The 25,799-nt window shown below is 51.1% G+C and overlaps 1 protein-coding gene across 1 annotated transcript in view; it reads left to right on the top strand.

Moving 5' to 3' along the window:
- Positions 1-22,661, top strand: part of LOC310921354 (uncharacterized protein) — a 97,706-nt gene extending 75,045 nt beyond the window's left edge. The window contains exons 3-4 of the mRNA XM_083881479.1: positions 20,839-21,758; positions 22,221-22,661. Of these exons, the coding sequence (XP_083737605.1) occupies positions 20,839-21,299 (461 nt within the window). The 3' untranslated portion in view covers positions 21,300-21,758; positions 22,221-22,661. The remainder of the gene's footprint in view (positions 1-20,838; positions 21,759-22,220) is intronic.
- Positions 22,662-25,799: the final 3,138 nt, after the last annotated feature.

Below are 25,799 nucleotides of genomic sequence, written 5' to 3'. Positions count from 1 at the left end.
AGAGTGCTTGAATGTAAGATTTTAACCAATCACAAGTTGTGCCTGCTATTACCTTGTAACCACATAAATACAGGGAATAAAGAATAAACAGGGAGATAAACCTAATCATATTGGTGTCGTTTGATACTCGGACTCCTTCCTCACAAAAACCTCTGGTTGAGACTGATGGGCATTTCTCTGCACACAGCTCGGGGAAGGTCACCTTGGCCACCCCCACAGTGCCACAGGCCACTGGCAGATACACTTCCACAGCTCCACCCACAGCTGCCAGGGAGGAGTCATTCAAAGAAAGAAACAAACACTGCCAAGAAGAAAACCACTTGGCCCCCAGCTGAGCTGCTCTCTCCCTCAGCACTTCCACCTGCACACACACAGCACCTGAGACTGCAAGCAATCAGCAGTCCTCAGCTCCATCTGCAGCAAAAGCAGCTTGAGGACAGCCTTGCAGCAGCACTTTTCTCATCCCTGTCTGTGAAAAAGGCCCCTGGGCAGGCAGCTCACGGGCCCTTGCAAAGGGCAAGGCTCAGTGCCTCAGCCCACAGGGCAGGAAAGGGCTCTCAATTGGCCACTCCTGGCATGTCAAGCCTGCTCCCAGGCTGCTTCACAGGCAGGATCCTTTGGTAGGACTGTGCAAAGCTGAGAGTCACCTCTGCCTTCTCCATAGTCCATGTTCCAAAGCTGCCTGCCAGAAGAAAGTCAGGCGCAGCACCTGTGGCACAATCCCTCCTGGCCCAGGGCACAGCACTGGCAAGACCTGTGTGCGCCCAGCCTTTGCCGCAGCCACAAGGACATCTCCTGCCTCAGCCTCACCTTTCCTGCTCAGCCAGGCTCCTGAGTGCCCCAGCAGCAGGAAATTGGCCCATCTGGCTGCCACCATGACCAGCAAATGCGGCCCCTGGCCACTGCAGGTGCTGCCAATTTGCTGGATCAGGACTCCAGGTCCCATAATTACCACATCTGGGCAGTGCCTGTGCCAGCAAACATCAGATTTCAGGCTCCAGGTGTTGGTAATGACAAGACTAGGACTCTTTCTTTCCTTTCCTTTTTTTCTTTCTTTCTTGTACCCTCACTCTTTCCAAATCCCTGCCACTTCACCTCAGCCCTCCACACCTTCACACTTTTTCCTCCGCCGCAGCAACACCCTCTCCAAAAGTGCCCCCTGCTCTCCCTCCCTCTAGTGCCACACTGCAAAAGCCCAAACCACCCTGTCCCCCCCATGCAATCCCCACCCCTCACAAACTTCATACCATCCCTACGGTTCCATCCCCACCGTAAATCATCCCATCCCATCCCATCCCATCCCATCCCATCCCATCCCATCCCATCCCATCCCATCCCATCCCATCCCATCCCATCCCATCCCTCCTTGGCAGAATGCCCCATCCAACCCTACCTGTGACGTTTCCAGGCATTCAGGGGCAACTGCAGCTCCTTAGGCCAACCTGTGCCATGGCCCGACCACCCTCCCAGGGTAAAGTCCAAAGTCCATCCCCACATCCCATCTCAGCCCCAGCAGCAGAAAGCCATTTGCTGTGTCCTCTCCCTGCAGGCCCTTGGCAAGAGTCTCTCTTAGCCAGCAACTGCTGCTCTTCTCTGCTGTGGGCCATAAGCTGCAAGTTGATTTTCTCCCCATGGCCCCAGCCCAGCCCTGAGCCAGGGGCAGGACCTTTCCCCAGAGCTCTGTGGCCGCTGCCTCCGTTCGGCCGCAGCCCAGCAGACGGAGCTCAGAGCTCCCCGGGGGCTGCGGCTCCTTCCCAGGGCCAGCGCTGGGGCAGCTCCCACCTGGGCCCCGGGGGACCAGGGACAGCAGCCGAGGAAAGGGCTGGGGCTGGACAAGGGCAGCTCCAGGCTGGAGATCAGCAAAAGCTTCTTCCCATACAGGGGGCTCGGTCACTGACATGGCTCCCAGGGAATGCTCAGAGAGCCTCAAGGCTGCTGCAGCTCCAGGGGCTTTTGGCGACTGCTGCCAGAGATGCCCAGGCTGCCATTGCAGGCTTCACAATAGGGACATCCCCAATAATTCTACCCCCTCCACCATCTCTCCCCCAACTCAATCTCCCCACTTTGGCTAACCCCGTTTACTCTACCCCTCTATTTCAACACGCCTACCAGCAATAACCTAACACCCCCAATGCCATCGACGATTCTCACACCTGCTCCAAATTGGGAGGTAGGGAAGACAGTTCCTAATGTGGAAGAGACACTAGTTGCAGGGGCCCCAGAGGGACCCTATCAGAACACTAGGGTGAAAACAAAGCTGTTCCCCTTAAGAGAAGTGCCCATGGGAGGGGTAGCAGGGGGAATAGGGTTTGTTAACATTCCCCTGACTGCCTCAGAAGTTAGGAATTTCAAGAAAGAGCTGAAGAATTTAGTAGAGGATCCTGTGGGAATAGCAAATCAGGTAGACCAATTCCTCGGTCCAAATTTATACACCTGGGCGGAATTAAATTCAGTTTTAAATATATTATTCAAACCAGATATGGTAAGGTTGATAAGGACAGCAGGAATAAGAATATGGGAAAGGGAGAATCATACAGGTCCACCTGGAGAGCAGAAGCTCCCACTAGTCAACCCAGGTTGGGACCCAAACCAGAAGGAAGGTTGTAGAAATATGGAAGAATTTAGGAGATTGATAATAAGAGGAATTAAACAGTCACTTCCCCGACAAAATAACACTAAGCTTGCCTTTGATGGAGCGCAGGAGAAAGAGGAAACACCGGCTACTTGGTTGAATAGACTCAGACAGAATTTCCAGCTGTACTCTAATCTGGACCCTGACAGTCCAGAGGGTCAGACTTTCCTGAAATTTCAATTTGTGACAAAATCCTGACCAGATATCCAGAGAAAGCTGGAAAAACAGGACGATTGGCAGGAAAGAGAGATAAATGAGTTGTTAAGGGAAGCATTGAGAGAATATCTGCGGAGAGATGAGGAAAAAAACAAAGCTAAGACAAGGATCATGGTGGCAGCAGCCAGAGAGTGTAATAAAAGACATGGTAAACAATGAGAGTAATAAGAACCCTCAGAATGGAGAGGGCACAAAACCTCCACTAGGACAAGGAAGGGGAGGGATGTTGCCACCTTGGAAGACCCCCCGCCCTGAGACTGGGAGACACAAGAATTTGTTTTTACTGTGGAGAAGAAGGACACATTAGGAGAGAATGCAGAAAGGCCATCCTTGACGAGAGGATAGCTAAGGAACAAGAAATTATTGAAAAATGGTTGAGTGGGGAAAATAAAGAAGACTAGGGGTGTCATGGGCTCTTCATAATGGGGGAACCAAATAAATACCAAAGAAGAGCTCATTGTAAAGTTAGAAGTAGGTCCCTGCCATACAGAAATTGAATTTTTAGTTGATACGGGAGCAGAGAAATCAAGTGTTAGGAAGCTCCTTGATGGACTGACTATAGGGAAAAGAACTTGTGATGTTACAGGAGCGGAAGGGAGGCCCTTTAGGGCCTCTATAATTGATGGTGTGGACGTCAGGGGAAATTCAAGGAGATGCATCACAAATCTAATATACCTACCACACCTTGAGAGTAATTTGTTAGGACGTGATTTGCAGATAGAGCTAAGAGTGGGAGTTATTCCAAAGGAGGGGAGAATGGTTGTGCAAATTAGATGAAATTAACTGTGGAAGATCTAGATGGGATTAATAAAGATGTATGGGCAGAAGAGGTAAGTATGGTTACCTAGACATCACCCCTATAAAAGTGAACATACTAGAAGGGACACCACCAGCAAGGGTTAAGCAATATCCCCTCTCAATGGAGGGGAGAAAAGGATTAGCCCCAATTATAACAAATTTGTTAGCAGCAGGGATCTTAGAGCCCTGCATGTCTCCCCACAACACACCCATCCTAGCTGTTAAGAAGGGAGAGAAAAAATACAGACTTGTACAAGATCCGAGGGAAATAAACAAGAAGACCATTACTAACCACCCTGTGGTGACTAATTCATACACCCTCTTGAGTAAGGTCCACACTGAGCATGCTTGGTTTACAGTAATTCATTTGAAAGACGCTTTCTTGACTTGTCTTTTGGCCCAAGAAAGCCACAATTGGTTTGCCTTTGAATGGGAGTGCCCTGAAACACACAGAAAGCAACAACTAAGATGGACACACCTTCCCCAGGATTTTGCAGACAGTCCAAACCTATTTGGGCAGGCCCTGGAAGAATTGCAAAAACAATTCATCCCTGAGGATGGTGTCCAGATCCTATAATATGTAGATGACCTTTTGGTATCAGGGGAACATCAGGCTGAGGTCAGACAAACCAGCATCAATCTTTTAAACTTTTTTGGGGAAAAGGGCCTGAGGGTTTCCAAAGACAAATTACAGTTTGCAGAGTCCCAAGTTACATACTTAGGTCATTTAACTGAAAAGGGATGCAAAAAGCTGAGCCCAGATGGGATTTCAGGGATACTAGCTATTTCTGCACCAGTTAACAAAACTGACATCAGAAAACTCCTGGGCCTGTTTGGGTACTGCCAATGGTGGATTGAAAAATACTCCCAGAGTGTCAAATTTTTATATGAAAAATTAGTACAATCAGAACCTGTCAATTGGACACAAACTAATGAGAAACAATTAGAAGATTTAAAAACCAAATTGGCTACAGCTCCTGTCTTAGGCCTGCCAGACCTAAGAAAGAAATTCGACCTATTCCTTAATGTAGAAGAAGGCATTGCCTATGGAGTACTCACCCAGGAGTGGGGAGGTCAAAGAAGACCAATAGCATATCTTTCTAAGCTATTAGATCCTGTAGCAAGGGGATGGCCAACCTGCCTCTAAGTCATTGCAGCAACAGCAACCCTCTTAGAAGAGGCCCAAAAGCTGACTCTACAAGGAAAAATCACAATACACACCCCTCATGACTTAAAGACACTACTGAGTCAGAAAGCTGCACAGTGGCTAACTGATTCTCGGATACTGAAGTATGAAGTAATACTAACCACATCTGGAGATGTAGAATTAACTACTTCAAGAGTCCTAAATACAGCCCAATTTCTATCGGGAGAACCAGTGTCAGATCTTGAACATAACTGCTTAGAAGTTATAGACTTACAGACAAAAATGAGGGAGGATCTAGAAGATACCCCCGGTCCAACAGGCAGGATACTTTTCACTGATGGGTCTTCCAGAGTGGAAGAGGGAAAAAGACTATCAGGGTACACAGTAGTTGAAAGTATCAGAAGTGGGGATGAGTTAGAGGTCCTTGAAAAAGGAAAGTTGCCAACAAACTGGTCAGCACAGAGCTGCAAAATATATGCTTTAAAAAGAGGGCTTGATCTGTTAGAAAATGATCAAGGAACAATATACACAGACTCTAAATAGGCTTTTGGGGTTGTACAAACATTTGGAAAAATTTGGGAAAAGAGAGGGTATCTAAATTCAAAAGGGAAAAATCTGATCCATAGAGAATTAATCAAATTAGTGCTGGAATCCCTGACAAAACCAAAAGAAATAGCTGTGGTGTACATAAAGGGGCACCAAAGAGGAAATTCTTTAGAAATAAGAGGTAATCAAGCTGCAGATCAGGCAGCGAAATTGGCTGCTCAAAACTCTGAGGATCCAGTAAAAGTTTTCACTCTCAGTAACACTGACGATGATGAGATAGGGAAGCCAGTTTATCATCAGCTGGAGCTAAAAGCCATAAAAGATCTGGAATTACAACAAGGGCAACAAGGGGAATGGTTAACTCCAGACGGGAGGAAATTTTTAAACCAAGCATTGGCATGGAAAGTATTGGAAGAGATACATTCAGTAACCCACTGGGGTACCCAGGGGCTCTGTGATCATTTCCTGCGAGAGCATTTATGTGTAGGAGTGTACAATTTGGCAAAATCAATTACAGAAGGATGCCCCATTTGCCAGAAAATTAATCAGAAAGTAATGAGAAAAGGCAAGTTGGGAGGGAGACCGATAGCCCTTAGACCTTTTCAAAATATACAAATTGATTTCACTGAGATGCCAGCAGCACAAGGATGCAAACATCTATTAGTTATAGTAGATCATTTGACCCACTGGGTTGAGGCCTTCCCCACAAGAAAAGAGACAGCTCAAGTTGTAATGCAAATATTATTGGAGAACATTATTCCCAGATATGGTTTGGTAAATAACGTAGATTCAGACAGAGGTCCTCCTTTTACAGCACAAGTGCTACAAGAGACCACCAAAGCACTAGGGATTAAGTGGAGACTTCATACCCCTTGGCACCCCCAGAGTTCAGGAAGACTTGAGAGGATGAATAAGACCCTCAAAAAAGTTCTAACCAAATTAATCACAGAGACTGGTATGAATTGGCTCAAGTGCCTGCCTCTTGCACTCCTGCGGATTCGAGTACGTCCCAGGTCTGATGTTGGAGTGTCACCATATGAGATGATGTTTGGACTCCCCTTCTTGTTAACTCCCTACAGCTCTGGAGATTACCTAGATGGGGAGGCAGAAGCTCAGAAATACATAAAAACAATTAGCAATACATTGGCAGACCTGAGAAAAAGAGGGCATCTTCCTCAAGCCTCTCCCCTGGACACTGATCTCCACCAGATTAAACCTAGAGACTGGGTGCTAATAAAATCATGGGTCAATACCCCACTAACCCCTAAAGTTGAGAGTCCTTTCCAGGTCCTGCTGACCACGCATACTGCTGTGCAGACAAAGGAGAAGGGCTGGACTCACTTCACTCGAGTCAAGGGACCCCTTCCGCCTCCAAATAATACCCCAAAAACGGATCCCACCACTTCAGTTACCAATCCACCTGAGTGGACTCTATCCAAGAGCCCGAACCCACTCAAACTTACTCTGAAAAAAAAAAGCTGGGACTGGTTAACAGGACTAAAGACTGATAACAGGACTTTTACAAAGAACAAGTTGCTTGTTTGCTGTAAAAGTTTTCACTATGTTCTGCAGTTCAAGTTTTATAGTAGTTTTGAAGCAGTACTGTTAATAGTTAAGAGAAATTATTAAGTGTTAGATAAGTATGATAGCTAAAAATCAGAGTTATTACCATTCTCGCACAGAGCATAATCTAACAGAAACCAAATTTGAAAAAGTAGGGGTGGGTGTAAAGGGACCAGGCATGACATTGCAAGTGCCCTGCAGAGGCTTCCAAATCCAAGAGGCAAGGCTGAGCGAGACCAAGAAGGTTCGTATCAGACTCTTGGAAAGGCTGATCATAGCTGTGTTGATGGCTCAGCTGTCAGAAGGAGCATGTGCCAAGTGCTATCAGCCTGTATATGATGGGGAACAACTGCAGTCGCTGGTAAGAGTCCACACCCGCGTTGACCCTACTTGTTTAGATATGACCATACTTTCCACCTGCCAGGAGGATGGAAAGAAATATTGGATTGCTAAAAATATTGCTAAATTCAGACAGCGCCTGACCGGATTGTGTCCTGTGACAGAATGGGTTTGTGTTGATAAAATTGTAAAGTTAAGGTATAAGTTAGTTTAAGGTTTGTAATCATGTTAGTTAAAACTGTTTTGTATCTATTTTGTGTCTCCTGCTTTAGAAACACTACTTATCTCCCATTGTTTTCCTGCTAGGTTCAGTAGACAACGTTTTCTCCTCCCCCCGCCCCTCCGTTTTTTCACTATGCTGCTTCTACTCTAACCCCGTCCATCAAAAGTCTGCACCCGCCTACTCTCCGCCCAGGCTCACTCCTCTGCCGGACAAGTGCTGCCTACTCTCCGTCCAGGCTGCTCTCCGGACCCACAGCAGCGCCCAGAAATGGAAATGAGATCCCACGAGGCATTGCTTCTGAAAACAAACACTGAAGCCACTTGGTATCCCAGACTACGAGCCAAGCCAAAACAGAGCAATGGAAGACCGGGTATGGGCACAGCCTGAAGTCACTACAGCTCGGCTGAATTTTGCAGTGAGCTGTCTCGACATAACTTAGGGAAACTTTAGAACGGGGGGACCCTCCCTGGGGCCTGGGCAAGATGGAGCTTTCTGGCACTATCCCCTCCGTGAGGAGGGAGAGCTCCCCACTTTGCTGCTTTGTAGGAAAGTGTGCATTCCTCCCCTGCAGCGGTGCCGCTCGGCTGAAGCCAGCAGAGACGGAGCCACCCTCGAGACTCCCTTTCTAAAGAGCTGAAACGATAAAGGCATTCAAAGGAGAAAACATTGTCTCCTGCCCATTTTTAACAACACTGACAGACGAATTAGGGTGGTTTACTGTTGTAGATGCCTTTTTCTACATTCCTGGGCATGAAAACAGCCAGGAGCTCTTTGCTTTTGAGTAGGAATATCCTGAGACAGGGAGGAAAACTCAGCTCACATGGACAGTTTTATTGCAAGATTACAAGAACAGCCTCACAATATTTGAAAACCAGCTAATAAAGGAATTAAAAGACTGGGAAAAACAAGAACCAGAAGGAAATATTCTTCAATATGCAGATGACATCCTGATTGGAGCCAAAACTGGAGATTATTGCATACAACTTACCCTAAGTTTATTACACTTTTTGGGACGGAGTGGGTCCAAAGTTGCTAAAGACAAAGCACAGATTGCCAAGGAAGCAGGAGTTTACTTGGGCCTTGAGATCTCCATGGACACGGGCAGCTCAGCAAAGAAGGGAAAAAAGCCATCTGTGGACTCCCAGAGCCCCACACTGTGAGAGAGAGGCAGCTTTCCAGGGAATGGTGGGTTGGTCTCCTTTGTGGATGGCTAATTATGGACTGCTGGTAAAACCCCAACATGGGGCATGAAAAGCAGCCAAGAAAAGAATTATCCTGTGCACTGAGAACACTAGAGCAGCATTTCAACAGCTGAAACACTCTCTAAGGCCAGCCCCAGCACTGGGACTGCCAGACTTAACTAAGCCTTTTAAACTTTTCATATACAAGAGACTGAATCTGGCTGTGGGGGCACCAGCACAGCACCTCGGGAATCAACGGAGGGCTGTGGCCACTTTTCCAAACAGACAGACAATGTTCCCCAGGGCTGGCCAGGATGCCTGAAGGCTGTGGCAGCCACAGTCCTCCTGATCCAGGAAGCCCAAAAACTCATCCCTGGGCGACACATTTGTAGTCTATGCACCCTATGCCCTAGCAGCTGTACTGGAACAAGAGGGGGGCACTGGCTACCTGGTAACCTGATTCTTAAACATCAAGCCCTGTTATTAGAGCAGGATGATGTTACCCTGAAAACAACTTCTGTTGTTAGCCCTGCCATGTTTTTGTCCTCCCCCTTAATTGACAATGAGCCTAAACATAACTGTTTACAGACAATTGGAGAAGTGTATTCCAGTTGATGGGACCTGAGAGATGTGCCCCTGGAAAATCCAGAGTGGGAGCCTTTTACAGATGAGAGCAGCTTTATGAAAAACAGCAAAAGGATGAGGGGTTATGCAGTAACCACACAGGATAAGGTGATCGAGGCAAAGGCTCTGCCAGCAGATGTGTCATCGCAGAAAGCTGAACTGATTGCACTAACCAGAGCCCTAGACCTGAAGGAAGGGGAAAAGGTAAATATAAATATATGGACTGACTCTAAATATACATTTAGTGTTGTCCACGCCCATGGAGCCATCTGGAAAGAGGAAGAACGCTCAAGGTAATCAAACATGCTGAACAGAAACCTGCCCTCTTCGAGAGCATTAAAAAACACAAAGAAGTAGCTATCATGTCTTGTAGAGGTCACCAAAAAGGGAAAACCACTCCAGAACTGGGAAACCGCTTTGTTGATAAAGCAGCAAGAGGGATTGCAGAAAAAGGTATTCTTGCAGTAATTCCACAGAAAGAGATTAATTTGTCAGAGTTCAGCCCAAAATATGACCAAGCAGGCCACAAACTAATCAAGTTTCTTAAAGCTGAGATCACAGAAGTTGGGTGGGCTGTTACACCAGCAAATCAGGTTGTAGTCCCACCCCTGATCCTGCAAGAGCTGGCTCAAAGAGAACATGAAAACACACATTTTGGTGTTGAAAACCTCCTGAAACAGCTGAAAAAGGTAGTAATAGGAAAGGGAATGACTGACAATATACAATCACTCATGAGAAATCTGCTGGAAAAACAACCCTGACACGAGGAAAAGAGTTGGATTAGGAGTAACAAAAGCAGGGGATCTTCCTGGAGATTACTGGCAATAGATTCTGTGGAGTTACCATGCAAAGACAGATAAAATTAGTCCCTATGAAATACTATATGGCAGACCAGATCAGATCCCACATATTTTTGGTGAAATTCCCATGAAGGGGAAACTTGATTTGTAGAGATGTCTAATGGGTTTAGATTGCACTTTGCAGAAGCTCCAGACTTACCTGGTGCTAACCAGACCCACAGGACTTGACACAGCTGTGCATCCATTCCAGCCTGGAGACTGGCCTGTGTTAGTGGTGGGACAATGATCCTCTACAAGCCAGTTCTGCTGACCACTCTCATCATGGTCAACATTGCTGGCAAAGGACCCTGGACTGACTATTCCAGAGCTAAGAGAGCTCCTGCTCCTGAAACAACTGTAAAAACAGAGACTGAGACTGATGCAGACGAAAACATGCTTTAAATGATTTCTCCTCTGTACTTAAAGAACTGTGCACAAAAATCATTCTTCTTCTTTGTATGATACCTAACTGTACAAGACAATACTATTGTTAGATGTTTATTACTGGTATTTAAGTTGGGTTTTTTTTATTGCTACATATTTATCTATGGCTAAATGTTCATTACTGCTAGCTGTTCACTATTGTTAGTTACTTATTTGTTATTGAATACCTATTATTAGTAAATATTTAGGATAGAGACTCGACACGGAAAAGGCCTTGTCAAGCCTCTAAAGGGGGGAAATGATGCCTTAAGCTTTAGTTTTCATATTTGCAGATTCTGTGCTGCCCAGGGATGTAGCTGTGAGCCTCATATGAAGTGCCAGTCAGCTCTGTTCACAGAGCAGGTAGACAAAACAAATCCTTTTTCTCTGGAGAACCAAGGACACCTTTCAAGGCCAAAAGCATAAACAAGGGTGGACAGTGAGATCCAGACATGCAAACTCCCTGGGAATTCCTGCATTCCCTAGTCTCCCCGTTCCTGAATGCCACATTCCCATAGGAATTCCCCTTCCCCTCCCACACCCACCTTTGTGCCATCCCAAAGTCAAGCACATGAGAAGTCTGGAGGCTGGGAGCCACGGGATGGCCAGGAAAAGGGGAGCAGGGGGTCCTGGTGTTCATAAATGGGGGATTCAGTGGGTCCTGTGCAGGATAAGGGGAGCAGGGGGGTCCCGGGGCTGGGAATGGTGGTTCAGGGTCCCAAGGCCGGGGGTCCCACCCCCCCAGGCCCCCCAGGAGTGCCCCCAGCCCCAGTGCTGGAGCCATCCCGCTGCTCCTGCTCATTCCCAGTATGATCCCAGTAGGATCCCAGTACAGCCCAGTCACTCCCATTCCTGGCATTCCCCCCGAACCCCCGGGGATCCGGGGAATTCGTGGTGGCCACAGCACTGCCCAGGTCACCAAGAGGCGCTGGGAACAGGAGGAGATCCAGGCTGAGGAATTGACAAACCCCCTGGGGCACACCTGCCTGGAATGGCTCCGGAAATGTGTCAGATAAGGGCTGGAGGCACTGGAGCAATAAAGGGGGGGAGGGTAGAATTCCCATGGGAATGTGGGATTTGGAAATGTGGGATTTGGGAGGGCAAAATTTGGGAACATGGGAATTCCCATGGGACCTCCATGGATGGATCCCACTGCTGTCCCATTCCCATGGGAATTCTGTAGCTGGATCTCACTGCCATCCCATTCCCATGGAGTTCCATGGGCAGATCTCATCCCCATCCCACTGCCATGGAAGCTCCAGTCCAGATCCCCCCCAAACCCATCCTGGGGGTCGCCCTGTTCTTTGCCCTCCCCACCCCCCACAAGACTCCTGGGGGTCCCCCCATGACCCACCCAGCCCCCCTAAACTCCTCCTGGGTCCCCCCTCATCCCCCCACGGGGATTCCTGGGAGTCCCCCCGTGTCCCCTCCCCCAGGACTTTGGGGGTCCTCCCGACCTGTCCGTGCCCCTCCCCCGTTTCTGCCCCCCTGTGATGGTGGGGGGTGGGGGCCGAGTGCTGGTGCCCCCCTGCCTGCAGCAGATCCAGCGCTGAGGGCACTTCAGGGGCTCCCTGGGCATTTGGGGTCCCCTGGGATTTGGGGTGATCCCTGGGCCCCAGGATCTCCCTGAACACGCTGACACAGCCCGTGCACAGTGAGAAGGTTCAGACCCGGCACGGGGTCCCAGCTCTGTCACCGGCACCGCCCAGGGACCCTCAAAACCTCCCGGGAACCCCCAACCCCAACCTCCCCCCAACACCCCAACCTCCCCGGAATCCCAAAAACATCCCTGGACCCTCCAAAAACTCCCCAAGACCGCAGAACCCCATAAAGAACCCCCCAAAACTCTCTGAGGACATCAAAATTCCCACAGGACCCCCCAACACCCCCCAGACCCCCGTGAGAAGGTTCAGACCCGGCACGGGGTCCCCATCTCTGTCACCGGCAGGTTCCCCAAAACACCCTTGGGTTCCCGCTGGGATCGCCTAATCCCCCCCTTCGGGACCCCTGAAAACCCCCCTCGGGAACCCCCAAAAATCCACCGTGACCCCAAAAACCTCCGGGATCCACAAAACCTCCCCGGGAACTCCCCACAAATGTTTATACCCAGCACGGGGTCCCCATCGCCATCATCGGCATCACCCGGGACCCCCAATTCCCCCCTGGGACCCCCAATTCCCCCCTGAGACCCCCAAACCCTCCCGAGCCCCTCAATTCCCCCCTGGGACCCCCAATTCCCCCCCGGGACCCCCAATTCCCCCCTGGGACCCCCAACCTCCTCAGGGCTCCGCTGCCGGAATCACCGGGAGCGCTGTTGCCCTTTTAAGGGGAGTTTTCCTGGGAACCGACAACAGGCATCTCTTAAAGCGGCCATGGGAGAGAGAATCCCAAAAATCCACCCTGGGGGACAAAACATCCCCCACAGGGGCTTGGAATGGGGGATCCCCTATAAAATGTCACTTAAAGGGGTCATGATCAACCTTTAAAAGGGGCTTCTGGGGCTGTGGCCCCACAAACACCCTAAAATGGGGAGGAAAAAACACCCCGGTAGTGCTGGGATCCCCCCCAAAAAACCTTAAAAAGAGAAAAACTCCTTTTCAAAGGGGCCAGAAGACCTTTAGAGGCCCCGAAGAGGGACAAGATCCCCTCCCCTGCCGGGGCCTCTCCCAGCCGGGAACTCTCCCGGTCGCTGCTCTCGGGGGAGCCCCGAACGACGGCGGGTCCTGGGCCGAGCCCCCCCTCAGCCGGGGCTGCGGAGGGGCCTGGGGGGGCCGGGACGGGGCTCGGGGTGAACTGGGGTGAACTGGGGGACCCTCGGTGGGCCCAGATCCCCCTGTGCCCCCTCTCCCACCCCCTTCCCACTGTTCCCCCCAAACTTACTGTGCCCCGAGCTCGGTTTGGAGTGACCCAGGCCTGCCCCAGCGTGTCCCGGCCGGGAGGAGGAGGAGGAAGAGGAGGGACAGAGGAGGAGGAGGAGCAGAAGGAGGAGGAGGAGGAGGCAGAGGAAGCCCCAGGTGTGTTCACTGCTCTCTTTCTGCAGCTCCTTCGCCCCGGGACCATCGGCCTCATCCCGCAGGTGCCCGGGGAGGGGGAGCTCGCCCCAAATATCCCGGGTTTGGGGTCCCTGGGTTTGGGGTTTTTGGGGGGATGTTTGGAGCTGGCAGGGCTCCAAAGGCGAGGCGCAGATGGCCCTCGGGGGGACATGGGGGGCCCTGGGAGGTGTTTTTGGGGGGTCCCGGTGTGGGCAGAGCCCCAGCGGGGCCGGGGGGACACCGGGTTTGGGGAGCCCGGGAGAGGGCCGGGGTTTGGGGAGCCCTGAGCGGGAGCCCAGAGACAGGAGAGCCCCAGGAGCCCAAAGCGGGGAGCCCGAGAGGGGGGGACCCCTGGGATGGCCGGGACCCCGTTGGGGGGCGCTGGGGCTGGAGGGGCGGGATGGCCGGGAAAGGGGTTCGGGGGTCCCGGGGCCGGCAGTGGCTGCTCCCAGGATCAGCCCAGTGCCCCCCCATGTGCATAACAAGGGTTATGAGGTGTACAAATATCATTAAGAGCAAATTTAAAAAATGTTTCCCTTAGGCTTAACTTGAGAATGGTGCTTTTCAGAATGTATGTGGTAAATAAAAAAAGAAAATCATTAATTGGGTCAGAATTAAAAATTACATAATTAGGGCTTTGTTTTCATATTTCTCTCTCCTTTGGTATGTTTGAGTGAAAAAGAAGCCAATAAATCTTTAATCCTGTTAATTCATCCTTGTTACAAAATGTCCTACAGAGAAGGAGAGATTTCTGTTCCCACAGCTGTTTCTTGGAAAAGAAGGGGATGATTTTAAGGAATGAGGTTAACATATAGTAGAAGTAAATGCTGTATAGCAATATTTGTGTCAGTCTAAAGTTTTTTGGATTGTGTTTTTTTGGTGGTTTTTGTTTGTTTGTTGGGGATCTTTAGTTCCTTGTGCTTGTTTGGTTTGCTGGGGGGTTTTGGGGGTTTTGTTTTGTTTTTGTGGTTTGTTTTGTTGTTGTTTTTTTTTGTGTGTGTGTTTTGTTTGGTGGTTTTTGGTTTTGTTTGTTTGTTTTTTGGTTTGGTTTGGGTTGGGTTTGTTTCTTTTTTTGGGAAGGGGGTTTGTTAGTAACCGCACACCTCTCTGTGGTTCCAGTTTCCTTGGCACTCCCAGTATGAGCCCAGTCCCTCCCAGTATGATCCTGGTCACTTCCCCTCACTCCCTGTAGGATCCCTGTTGCTCCCAGTATGACCCAGTCACTCCCAATTATTCCCCATTATGATACAATTTGCCCCCAGCAGAGTCCCAATTGCTCCCAGTTTCGCCTACTTTTGCCTGCTGTGTTCCCAGTTACCCCTAGTATAGTCCCAGTCACGCCCAGTATGATGCCAGTCTCTCCCAGCAGAGCCCCAGACACTCACACTTGCCCCCAGTTGCCCCCAGCATGGTCCCAGTTCCCACCAGCACATTCCCAGTGGCTCCTACTGTGGTCCCCGTCACCACCTGCATGGTGTAAGGCACTCCCAGTATATCCCAGTTGCCCTGAACATTCTTTTAGTCATTGCCAGGTACTTCCAGTTCCCTCAGAATGGTTCAGTTGCCCCCAGTTTTATCCCAGTCACTGCCAGTACATCACAGTTGTCACCAGTATGCATCCTATCATTCCCAGTTTTTCCCAGTTCCTCCCAGTGTGTGCACAGCTGGTTTCCTGCGTGGATCTCGTAGCTCCCAGTAACCCCCAGTCAGGGTCCCATCACAGAATCAGAGAATGTGTAGGTTGGAAGAGACCTTCAAGATCAATGAGTCCAACCCAGCCCTAACACCTCAACTGGATCATGGCATCGAGTGCCACATCCAGTCTCTTTTTAAACACATCCAGGGATGGTGATTCCACCATCTCCCCGGGCAGATTATTCCAGTATTTAATCACTCTTTCTGTGAAAAACTTCTTCCTAATATCCAACCTATATTTCCCTTGACGCAGCTGAAGACTGTGTCCTGTCATTGTGTCAGTTGCTGCTTGGAGAAAGAGACCAAGCCCCAGCTGTCTACAATCCCCCTTCAGGAAGGTGTTGAGAGTGATAAGGTCACCTCTGAGTCTCCTTTTCTCCAGGCTAAACAACCCCCGCTGCCTCTGTCGTTCTTCATCTGGCTTGTTTTCCAAGCCCCTCACCAGCCTCGTTGCCTCCTCTGGACACGTTCAAGCGTCTCAAGGTCCTTCCTAAACTGAGGGGCCAGAACTGGACACAGCACTCAAGGTGTGGCCTCACCAGTGCTGAGTACAGGGGAAGAATGAGCTCCCTGCTCCTGCTGGCCACACCATTCCTGATCCAGGCCAGGGGCCATTGGCCCTCTTGGCCACCTGGGCACACTGCAGGCTCATCTTCAGTTGGCTGTCGAGCAGTACCCCCAGGTCCCTTTCTGCCTGGGCACTGCCCAGCCACACCATCCCCAGCCTAGAGCACTGCAGGACTTGTAATTGTGGCCAAAGTGCAGGACTCGGTACTTGGACTCATTAAGGTTTATTTTGTTGGACTCTGCCCATTGACCCAACCGTTCCAGGTCTCTCTGCAGAGCCCTCCTACCTGCCAACAGATCAACAAATGTTCCCAGCTTGGTGTCATCTACAAATTTACTAATAAAAGACTCAATAGCCTCATCCATGTCATCAGTGAAAATATTGAACACAGCAGAGTCCTGAGGAACAACTCTTGTGACTGTCCCCAGCTGGATACAGCACCATTCCCCACCACTCTCTGGGCCTGGCCATGCAGCCAGTTCCTGACGCAGCAAAGAGTGCTCCTGTCCAAGCCGTGGGCTGCCAGCTTATCCAGGAGTGTGCTGTGGGAGACAGTGTCAAAGGCCTTGCTGAAGTCCAAACAGAAAACAGCCACAGCCTTTCCTGCATCCACCATGCCGGTCACCTGGTCATCAAAGGAGACCAGGTTGGTCAAACACGACCTACCCCTCCTAAACCCGTGCTGGCTGGGTCTGATACTCTGGCCATCCTGTAGGTGCTGCGTGATGACACTCAATATAAACGGCTCCATTACCTTTACCGGGTACTGAGGTCAGGCTGACTGGTCTATAATTACTGGGATCCTCCTTCCCACCCTTCTTGTGAATGGGTGTCACATTGGCCAGCTTCCAGTCACCTGGAACCTCAGCAGTGAGCTAGGACTCTTGGTAAATGATGGAGAGCAGCTTCACAAGCTCATCTGCCAGCTCCCTCATCACCCTGGGATGGATCCCATCTGGGCCCACAGATTTACGAACATCCAAGCAGCTTAGCAGTTCTCTGACTGCCTCCTCCTGGATAACAGGGGCACCATTCTGCTCCCTGACACCATCTGCCAGCCCAGGAGGACAGTTGTCCTGTAGGCAAGTTGTCTTCCCTTTGAAAACTGAGGCAAAGAAGGCATTAAGCACTTCTGCCTTCTCCCCATCTGCAGTTACTAAGTTCCTTCCCTTATCCAGCAGAGAGCAAAGGTTGGCCTTACCTTTCCTTTTACCATTAACGTATTTATAGAAACATTTTTTATTGTCCTTTACAGAAGTTGCCATTTTGAGTTCAAACTGAGCTTAGGCCTCCCTAATTTTTTTCCTACATTCTCTAGCAGCCCCCTTAAATAGTTCCCGTGGGACCTGTCCCTCCTGCCAAAAATGATACATCCTCTTTTTATTCCTGAGTTCATCCAAAACCTCCTTGCTTATCCAGGCTGGGCGTTTGCCTCGTCGACTCATCTTTCGGCACACAGGGACAGTCTGTTCCTGTGCCCTCAAAATCTCTGTTTTGAAGAACACCCACCTTTCCTGAACTCCTTTGTTTTTAAGGGCTGCTTCCCAAGGAACTCTCTGAATAAGTCTCCTATATAGGCCAAAGTCTGCCCTCCAGAAGTCACATGTAAAAGTCTTATTGGTATACCTCCTGATTTCACCCATTATCAAGAACTCTATAATTTCATGATCACTCTGCCCCAGTCGTCTACCAACCACCACATCTCCCACCAGCCCGTCTCTATTTGTGAACATCAGATCCAACATAGTCTCTCCCCTGGTGAGCTCACCTACCAGCTGTGACAAAAAGTTATCATCCATGCACTCTAAAAATTTCCTGGACTGCTACATTACTGCTGTATTAAGTTCCCAACAGATGTCTGGCAGGTTGAAGTCACCTAGAAGAACAAGGGCTGATGATCCTGAAACATTCTCCAGCTGCTTATAGAATAAGTTGTCCACCTCTTCCTCCTGGTTGGGTGGATGATAACAGACTCCCAGTAGGATGTCAGCCTTGTTGGCTTTCCCCTTAATTCTCACCCATAGGCATTGAACTCCATCTTCATTAGTTTCAATACCTATGGTGTCAAAAGCCTTTTTAATATAAAAGGCCACCCCTCCACCGCTTCTCCCTTTTCTGTCTCTTCTGAAGAGCCTGTAGCCATCGAGTGCAGTGCTCCAGCTGTGTGAGTCATCCCACCACGTTTCTGTGATGGTGACTACACCATAGCTATGCTGTTGCCCCATGACCTCCAGCTCTTCCTGTTGGCTCTGGTGGCTGCCAGTAACGCCCAGGCAGTGTCCATTCACACCAACTCTAATCCCAGTATGATGCCAGTTGCCCCCAGTGTGATCCCAGTCTCTCCCTGTCAGTGCCAGCATGACCCCAGTTGCCTCCAGTAGGATCCCCATGACTTCCAGTCTCTCCCAGTATATTCCAGTCACCTCTAGAATGTTCCCAGTCATTCCCAGTTCCTCCCCGTTTGTTTCAGTGTGATTCCAGTCATTCACAGCCAGTCCCAGTCAATCCCAGCATGAGTCCAGTCACCCTGACTGTGATCCCAGTCTCACCCAGAGTGGACCCAGCTGCTTCCACTGTGATCCCAGGATGACCCCATTTGCTGCCAGAATAGTTGCAGTTGTTCCCAGTTCCTCCCAGTATGATTGAAATTGCCCCCATTTGCCCCTAGAATATTCCCAGTCTCTCTCAGCAGGGACCCAGTCATGCCCAGTAGCCCCCAGCATGGATCCATTAACTCCCAGTTTCCCCCAGCATGGTCCCATTTGTCCCATGCATGATCCCAGCTGTTCCCAGTGTGGTTCCAGTCACTCCAATACAGTTACAGACACTCCCAGTATATCCCAGTTTCCCTCAGCATGCTTGTAGTCCTTCCCAGTCACTCCCAGTTGCCCCAGTAAGATTCTGGCTGCCTCAGAATGATCCCAGTCTTTCCCAGTTTCTCCTAGTTGCCTCCAGCATGGTCCTAATTTCTCTCAGTTGCCCCAAGTGTGTTCCCAGTTACTCCCAGTATTGTTCCAGTTTCCCCAGTTGTGGTCTCAGTCCCCTCAGCATGGTTCCAGTACCTTCCAGTTGATCCCAGCTGCTCCCAAATGTGTGTCCACATTTTCCTCCCAACATGGGCTCAGTAGCTCCCAGTAATCCCCAGTCAGGATCCATTCACACCTGCTGTAATCCCAGTAGCTCCAAGGATGATCCCAGTAGGACTTGTAGTCACTCCTGCTACAATCCCAGTCACTCCCAGTATGAGCTGTTGCACCCAGTCCCCCCCAGTATGACCCCAGGATGGTTCCAGTGACCCCGAGTATGACCTCAGTACCTCCCAGATACTCCCATTATTATTGCAGCCATGTCCTGAGTGACTCCCTGTCCCTCCCACTGTGGGCCCAGTTGCTTCCAGTTGCCCCTACTATAGTCCCAGTCACCCACAGATGATTCCAATCCCTCCCAGCATAGTCCCAGTCATGCCCAGTTGCCACCAGTGCAGTCCCAGTCACTCCCAGTCACCCCCAGTGTGATCCCAGTTCTCCCCAGTGTGGTTCCAGCTGTTCCCAGTGTGGTTTCAGTCCCTCCATTATGGTCACAGACACACCCAGTATATCCCAGTTGCCCTCAGCATGCTTGTAGTAATTCCCAGTCATTCCCAGTTGCCCCTGTAATGTTCCAGTTACCCCAATACAAACCAGACCCTACCAGTGATGCCACTCCTGGGATCCCCCACCCCTCTCTGCCTTCCCCCCATCCCAGATCTCCTGAGAGGAGCCCCAAGGGCTGGCAGTGCCCAGCCAGGGTCCCCAGCAAGGCCCAGTTTGGATGTGCAGCCCCCAGTTTTCCCATTTTCCCTCTCCTTTTCCCCAGGCGGGTTCCCCCCGGCCCCAGCGGGTGGGAGCAGCCGAGAGCCCCGCACTGCCCATCCCGACCTGTCCTGGCTCCATCCCCGCTCTTCCCGCGGGCTGCCAGGGCTTGGGGATCGGGGCACCCAGGGTGTGCCTGCTCCTGGGGGAGGAGGAGGAGGGCTGGGACAGGAGGGATGGAGAAGGGGAGAGAGAAGAGATGGAAGTAGGAGAAAGAGGTGGGGTTAGCCATGTGGAGGAGGAGGGATGGAAGAGGGAGGGGCAGGAGGAAGAGGATGGACAAAGGAGGATCAGGGAAAGAAGAAGGCACTACGAGGTTGAGCACTCCCTGAATTTGCAGCCCCCCACCCATGGAATCATCACCCCCCATCCCACAGGTGACCGGGGAGGGAGAGCTGGGCCCAGATATCCTGGGGGGTCCCTGGGTTGGGGTTTTTGGAAGGGGATATTTGGAGAATGAAGAATTCCAAAGCTGAGTGGAAAACGCCCCTTGGGGCTCCCAGTGGCAGCTGCTGGCAGAGGCAGCCTGGAGGAGCAGAGCCCTGTGTCCCCCAGGAGCCCAAAGTGGGGAGCCCAGAGAGGGGCGAGCACCACGATTGGCAGGACCCTCAACAGCCTGGAGAGGGGCAAGGGGGACTCCTTGGACCCCCTGCACCCCAAGGCAGAGAATCACGGGAGAAGGGACCATGGGACCCTAAAACCTCCAGCATCCCAAAATGGGGAGATGAAAGAAGGGGGAACTTTTTTGATTTGTGGGACTCCCAGCAGCCTGGGGAGGGCAGGGACTGAGTAGATGGAGACCCCCAATACAAGGGTGACCCCCAGCATCTGGAACAGGGGGGAACCCCTGAACACCAAAGGGGAGAGACCAGAAACAAGGAGCTCCTGGGAGGCATTTTCAGGGCTGAATCTTGGTGTTTGGAAGGTTTTTATGGACCCCAGATGGGCAGTGACCTCCAGAGATGGACTTGGGCAGAGGAACCTTCTAACTCAACATGCTCAATCCCTTGTTTTTCCCCAAACCAGGATTTCTCATTCCCAAACCTTGGCCAGATGAAGGAGAAGGCTGCGAGGAAGAGGAAGATGCCCCGGGAGGTTCTCCTTCCCCTTCCCTCTGGCATGGAGGCAAATCCCATCCTCTCCTTGTCCTTCCTCCCCCAGAGAAGGAGCTGAGCATGGAGAACAGGGAGGACAAATCCCCACGGCAGAACCTCGTGGAAGAGGTCTTTTTGAGCAGCTCCACAGCAGAGGAATCAAACAGGGAGGAAAAGCCGTGGAGATCCCTAAGGAGGAGGGGCTCCAAACCCATCCCAGGGTGCTCTGAGGAGGAAAGACCCACCCTTTGCCAGGAAGGTGGACAGTGCTTCAGCCAGAACTTGGATCTGGTGGTCCGTGAGCAGCTTCAGGATGGGGATACGAGGCCCTACGAGTGTCCTGAGTGTGGGAAGAGGTTTCAGACCAGCTACCATCTCCTGAGGCACCAGCAGATTCACACTGATGAGAAGCCCTTCCGCTGCCCCGACTGCAGGAAGGGCTTCAAGAAAAACTCTCATCTTGTCACCCACCGGCGCATCCACGCTGGGGAGAGGCCCTACGAGTGTGAGGAATGTGGGATGCTTTAGTGACAGATCCAACCTGATCTGTCACCAGAGGATCCACACCAGGGAACGGCCCTACAAGTGTGAGCAATGTGGGAAGAGCTTCAGCCGACGCTCCCACTTGATCCGTCACCAGAACACCCACACTGAGGAAAGGTCACACAAGTGTGGGGAATATGGGAAGGGCTTCAACAAGAGGTCCCAGCTGATCATCCACCAAATGAACCACACCAGGGAGGGGCCCTATGAGTGTCACGAGTGTGGGAAGAGGTTTCACACCAGCTCCCTTCTCCTCGTGCACCAGCAGATTCACACAGAGGAGAGGCCCTTCCGCTGCCCCGAATGCAGGAAGGGCTTCAAGCAAAACTCCCACCTCATCAGGCACCGGCGCATCCACACTGGGGAGAGGCCCCACGAGTGTCCCCAGTGTGGGAAGAGCTTCTCCAGGACCTCTCACTTGACCCGACACCAACAGAGGCACCAGTAAGGGAAGCCCTGTGAGTGCCCCAAATGTGGGTAGAGCTTCATGTGAGTCTCCAGCCTCATCCCCCATTGGAGGACCCACATTGGGCAGAGCCCTGCTGACCAACATTCACTGTAATCTCCTTTGGGAAGACACTGGGCTGGTGGTCTTTTTTGTTTGGTTGTCCCTAATATTCTTTTGATTGATCTCCATCCCTTTAAAATAGACAAATTTGGATAAAAATCAATAAACTCATCAAGGGCATCTATAGGCTCACCTTTTTTCTAGTGTTTCAAGGGAATCTGGGATTCAGAGAGATACTTTGGGGCATTTTGGGGGTGTGGGGGCTATTTGGTGTAATTTTCTCCATGTCCTGGCACTCAAAGAGGGGAGGGGGTTCGATCTGTCACCTCTAAACCACTCAATGCCACTGAAAACTACTCAATCCCACCTCAAAATTATGTCCAAAATTACTTCCACAGCCCCTCAGAGTGGAATGCAATTGGAAGGGGATTGGCTGAAGTGGGATGCAAATCAGGAGGGATGAGGTGAGCATTGGGTGAGGCAGAATGGGTGGGATGGGGATTGGAAGGGGTGGGATGGGCAAAATAGGCCTTGGGAAGGGGGTCTTTATGTGCAGCAGGAGTGGGATGAGTTGAGGTTGGGATTGCAGAGGTGGAATGGGGTCTGAATTGAGACAGGCCAAGTTTGGGGATGATGAAGGGTGGGGGAGCCAATTACTGAGTGAGTTTTTGGATATTTCACGTTCCTGAAGAGATTTTGGGGTATCTCACGTTTCTGAGGTGGTTTTGGGGACGTCCTCAACTCTTTGGGGGGTTTCCTGAGAGCAGCTCCATGCACCCCTATTGCCAGGGGTGGTTGCCTTGGGCACCAGCTCAGAGCTGCAGCCACAGTCCGTTGTCTCGGTGCTGGAGAGCAGAGAAATGATGAATGGCCCCAGACATCTCCAGGGTGTGTTTGGGGGCCAGGGCAAGATCTGCGTAGGTGGGGCAGTCACTGCCCCAGCCTCAGCCACTGCAGCCTCTGCTCCAGCCCTAAAGTGGCTGCCAAGCCCCTGGCACCCCAAAAACCCCACCTGTGAGAGGGACCAGAGCAGGTGAGCCTGTGACATGGGTGTGACACTGACACGTCCCATGTCCCCGGAGCTGCCAGCAGCTGAGATGGTGCTGGATCCAAGGGGGACTGTGGATCTCTCTCTCTCTCTCTCTCTCTTCTCCTGACTTCCTCTTCTGGAAATCTGGAGAACTGGAAGTTGGACAGCTTAGAGTTTGCTCAATCAATGCTTTGTGTAGTGATTTACTGGAATTCCATGGTGCTTTAAGGTTTCCTAACTATCTCATGCCCTGATGTTTGCAAGTTAAAAGTTTGTTCTCCACCCTGATGAGAAGCTTGTTGTTTTCTCCCATGTGCCCCCTGAGGGGATCAAGGTACTCAAGTCCCTTTCCAGCACCAGCTGAGCCAGCTTGGGGCACAGCAGCAGGAACTGCAATGCTGAGCATGGCCTGGCTTGGCTGGAGGGAGCAGAAAGGCCAAGCCCTGAGCCCAGGCCTGGCACAGCAGGGCCTGTCCCTCCCGGGTGGCTCAGGGCTGTTTGTGGGGCAGTGGGATGGGAGGGGCAGCAAGGACAAATGTCATCAAACTGCAAGCCCTGACAACCTCCTCAGGGAGGGGCCAGGGAGGAGCAAAGTGCAGCCCCTGAAAGGAAAGCTCCTTCTGTGGGGCCTCCAGAGGTGCTGCCAGAGCCCAGGGGACAAAGGCCTGGGTGCCTGTGGCCCTGCCAGCCCTGCCCAGCCCTTGGCCATGTGTCCTGCAGGCTGTGCCCCCTGTGTGTGCTGCTGCTGTGCCCTGGCTGGCTGCACACACCCATCTCACTGTCCCCTTTGGCATTTCTCAGCCCAGCATTTCTGTGCCCTCCCTGGGCTCCCTGCACCCAGCACTGCCAGCTCCTGGCACAGAGACCCAGGCCAGGAGCCCTCCCTGCCAAGGGCCTTTGGAGCAGCCTGGTGGCTGCCATGGCTCCTGACTTCAGCAACTGCTCCTGGGATGGTTCCATGGAACCCGAGCACAGCAACGCTGCTGGGCATTGTCCCTGCTCAGGCTCACACAATGTCAGGGCACGTTCCCTGCCTGTAGGATTCATGCCCGACCCAAGCACTGCACTTGTGGCTCCAGCATTGCTTTCCAACAAGAACAGGAGAAGGCAAACTGTGTGTAGCTCATGGTATTTTACAGTGTCTAAAACTTGCTAAGCCATCGGTCTTAGAGGTGAGATCCATTTGGAATGAATGGGATGGAGAAGTATTGCAAGATAAGAAAGGGGAGAATAGAAACAAATAGGAAAAAAAAATATTGGATTGTTTCTTTCCATTTTCATTTCACTTCTGGAAAGCTGTTTCAGGTTTCCAGGAATCTTCTTCAGTCTTGTCTGCTCTTTTCACTAGCCTTTCCTGGAGAATGAGGTCAAATTTCTGTCACAAGATGTGGCACCAATTGCAGCTTCTCTTGGCTTTCCACACTGTGTGTGCAGCACAACTCTTGCAGCAAAGCAGGTCAGATGTTTGGAGAACTTTATAGCTTGTTCTTTTTCTTGTGGAGTGGGGAGTTGTGCCATTTTTAAGGTTTTCATTGTTACTGTTCTACTCTAAGAATAAATGACGTGGTACCAGGAATTGTTAGGGAATGCAGGCCTGGCTGAATGCAGAGAAAGAATCTCCAGAGGCTGCAGCAAGAAGTGGAGAGTTGTGTGATAATCATTCCAACATGCGCAATGACATCTTGGTAGTGATCTAGAACATGAAAATGGGCTGACAGAGTTTTTTGTGTCCAGTTTAGATGATTCGACGTGTCATGCATTGATCTAAATCAAGAGCACAATCAGTTCATGATAAGCACCAGAACAAACTGAACCTCTCTGAGTAGATGACTGAAAGAATCTGAAAAGGAGAAATTCAAAAGGAGAATGACTTGGTAAACTTTGTCTGGAAGAAGGGCCATTTATTCTAATAATTTCTAATCCATTCCCTCTGCTGTTGTCTTTCTGAAAAAAGACCATTTTCATCCCAGATGCTTCATGAAATGAGAAGCCTGAGCTTGTGGAAGTGCCTGAAAGATGCCCTGTTCCTCTGCAGGGACACTCAGGCTGAAACAGGAGCCTGGGCCCTGTCTTGGGAAGGCTCCTCCGAGCTGGAATTTGTGGCGTGCTGGGAGAGGAGGAGCAGGGGGAGAAGGATGGGCGCTGCTGTGTGGCAGGAGCAGGAGGTTTGGGCCGCAGGACATTCCGCCTGCGCCGCTGCCCCGCAATGGGCGGCCGTGCCCGGGGCTCTGGGCCTGGCCCCGCCTGCGCTGAGCTCCCGACACTGCGGGAGCTGCCCGGGCTGGGCTCAGGTTCCCGCTGGCCCTGGGCAGCAGGCTGGGCTCCAGCTGGGATCAGCAGCAGCTGCAAATACCTCTGCCCATCTCCACTTGCTGCTGCTGCTCGGAGGGAGCAATGAAGGGAGTCGAGAAGTTCTGGTCTCTCTTTCTTTTAGTGGATTTTTTTCGTTTTATTTGACACTGCAGAGGCAATTTCTGTGATGGTCTCTGTCAGTTGATTCTATTTCAGCAGCAGCAGCAACAGGGCTGTGTTTGAGTGCTGCAAATGTGGCCTGTGTGGCTTTAATTCTTGTCAACATTGTGCTTGTGAGGGACTTGTGAACATTTGGAGATCTGCTACTCCTGCTGCCAGAGATTTTCATCATGAAAACACTCTGGGTGGCACTGATCAAAAAAGACACCTGCAGTTTTACAGATAAAATTGAAGTGGCAAGCAGAAGAGGGGCAAGAGCAGCCAGGATCTACGATTCCCAAGGCAAAGGCAGCAGCACCTCCTGCTGTCACCTCAGGGTGAGTAAAACAGTGCTGAAAACAGCGCTGGAAGCCGATCCTTTCTTTCTCTGCAGGCTGGGTCAGGGCAGCACAGGCGGGCCCTGAGCACTCAGGGCTGTTGGTGGGTGATTGTTGCTCTGTTGCAGAATTGAGGTGGACAAAGGCCTTGGAAGGCG

The sequence above is a fragment of the Zosterops lateralis genome (assembly GCF_965231275.1).
Source record: "Zosterops lateralis genome assembly, chromosome: 33".
In the NCBI taxonomy this organism is placed as follows: Eukaryota; Metazoa; Chordata; class Aves; order Passeriformes; family Zosteropidae; genus Zosterops; species Zosterops lateralis.
The sequence above is the reverse complement of the archived record's forward strand: the minus strand, read 5'-3'. Positions and strand labels throughout refer to the sequence as shown.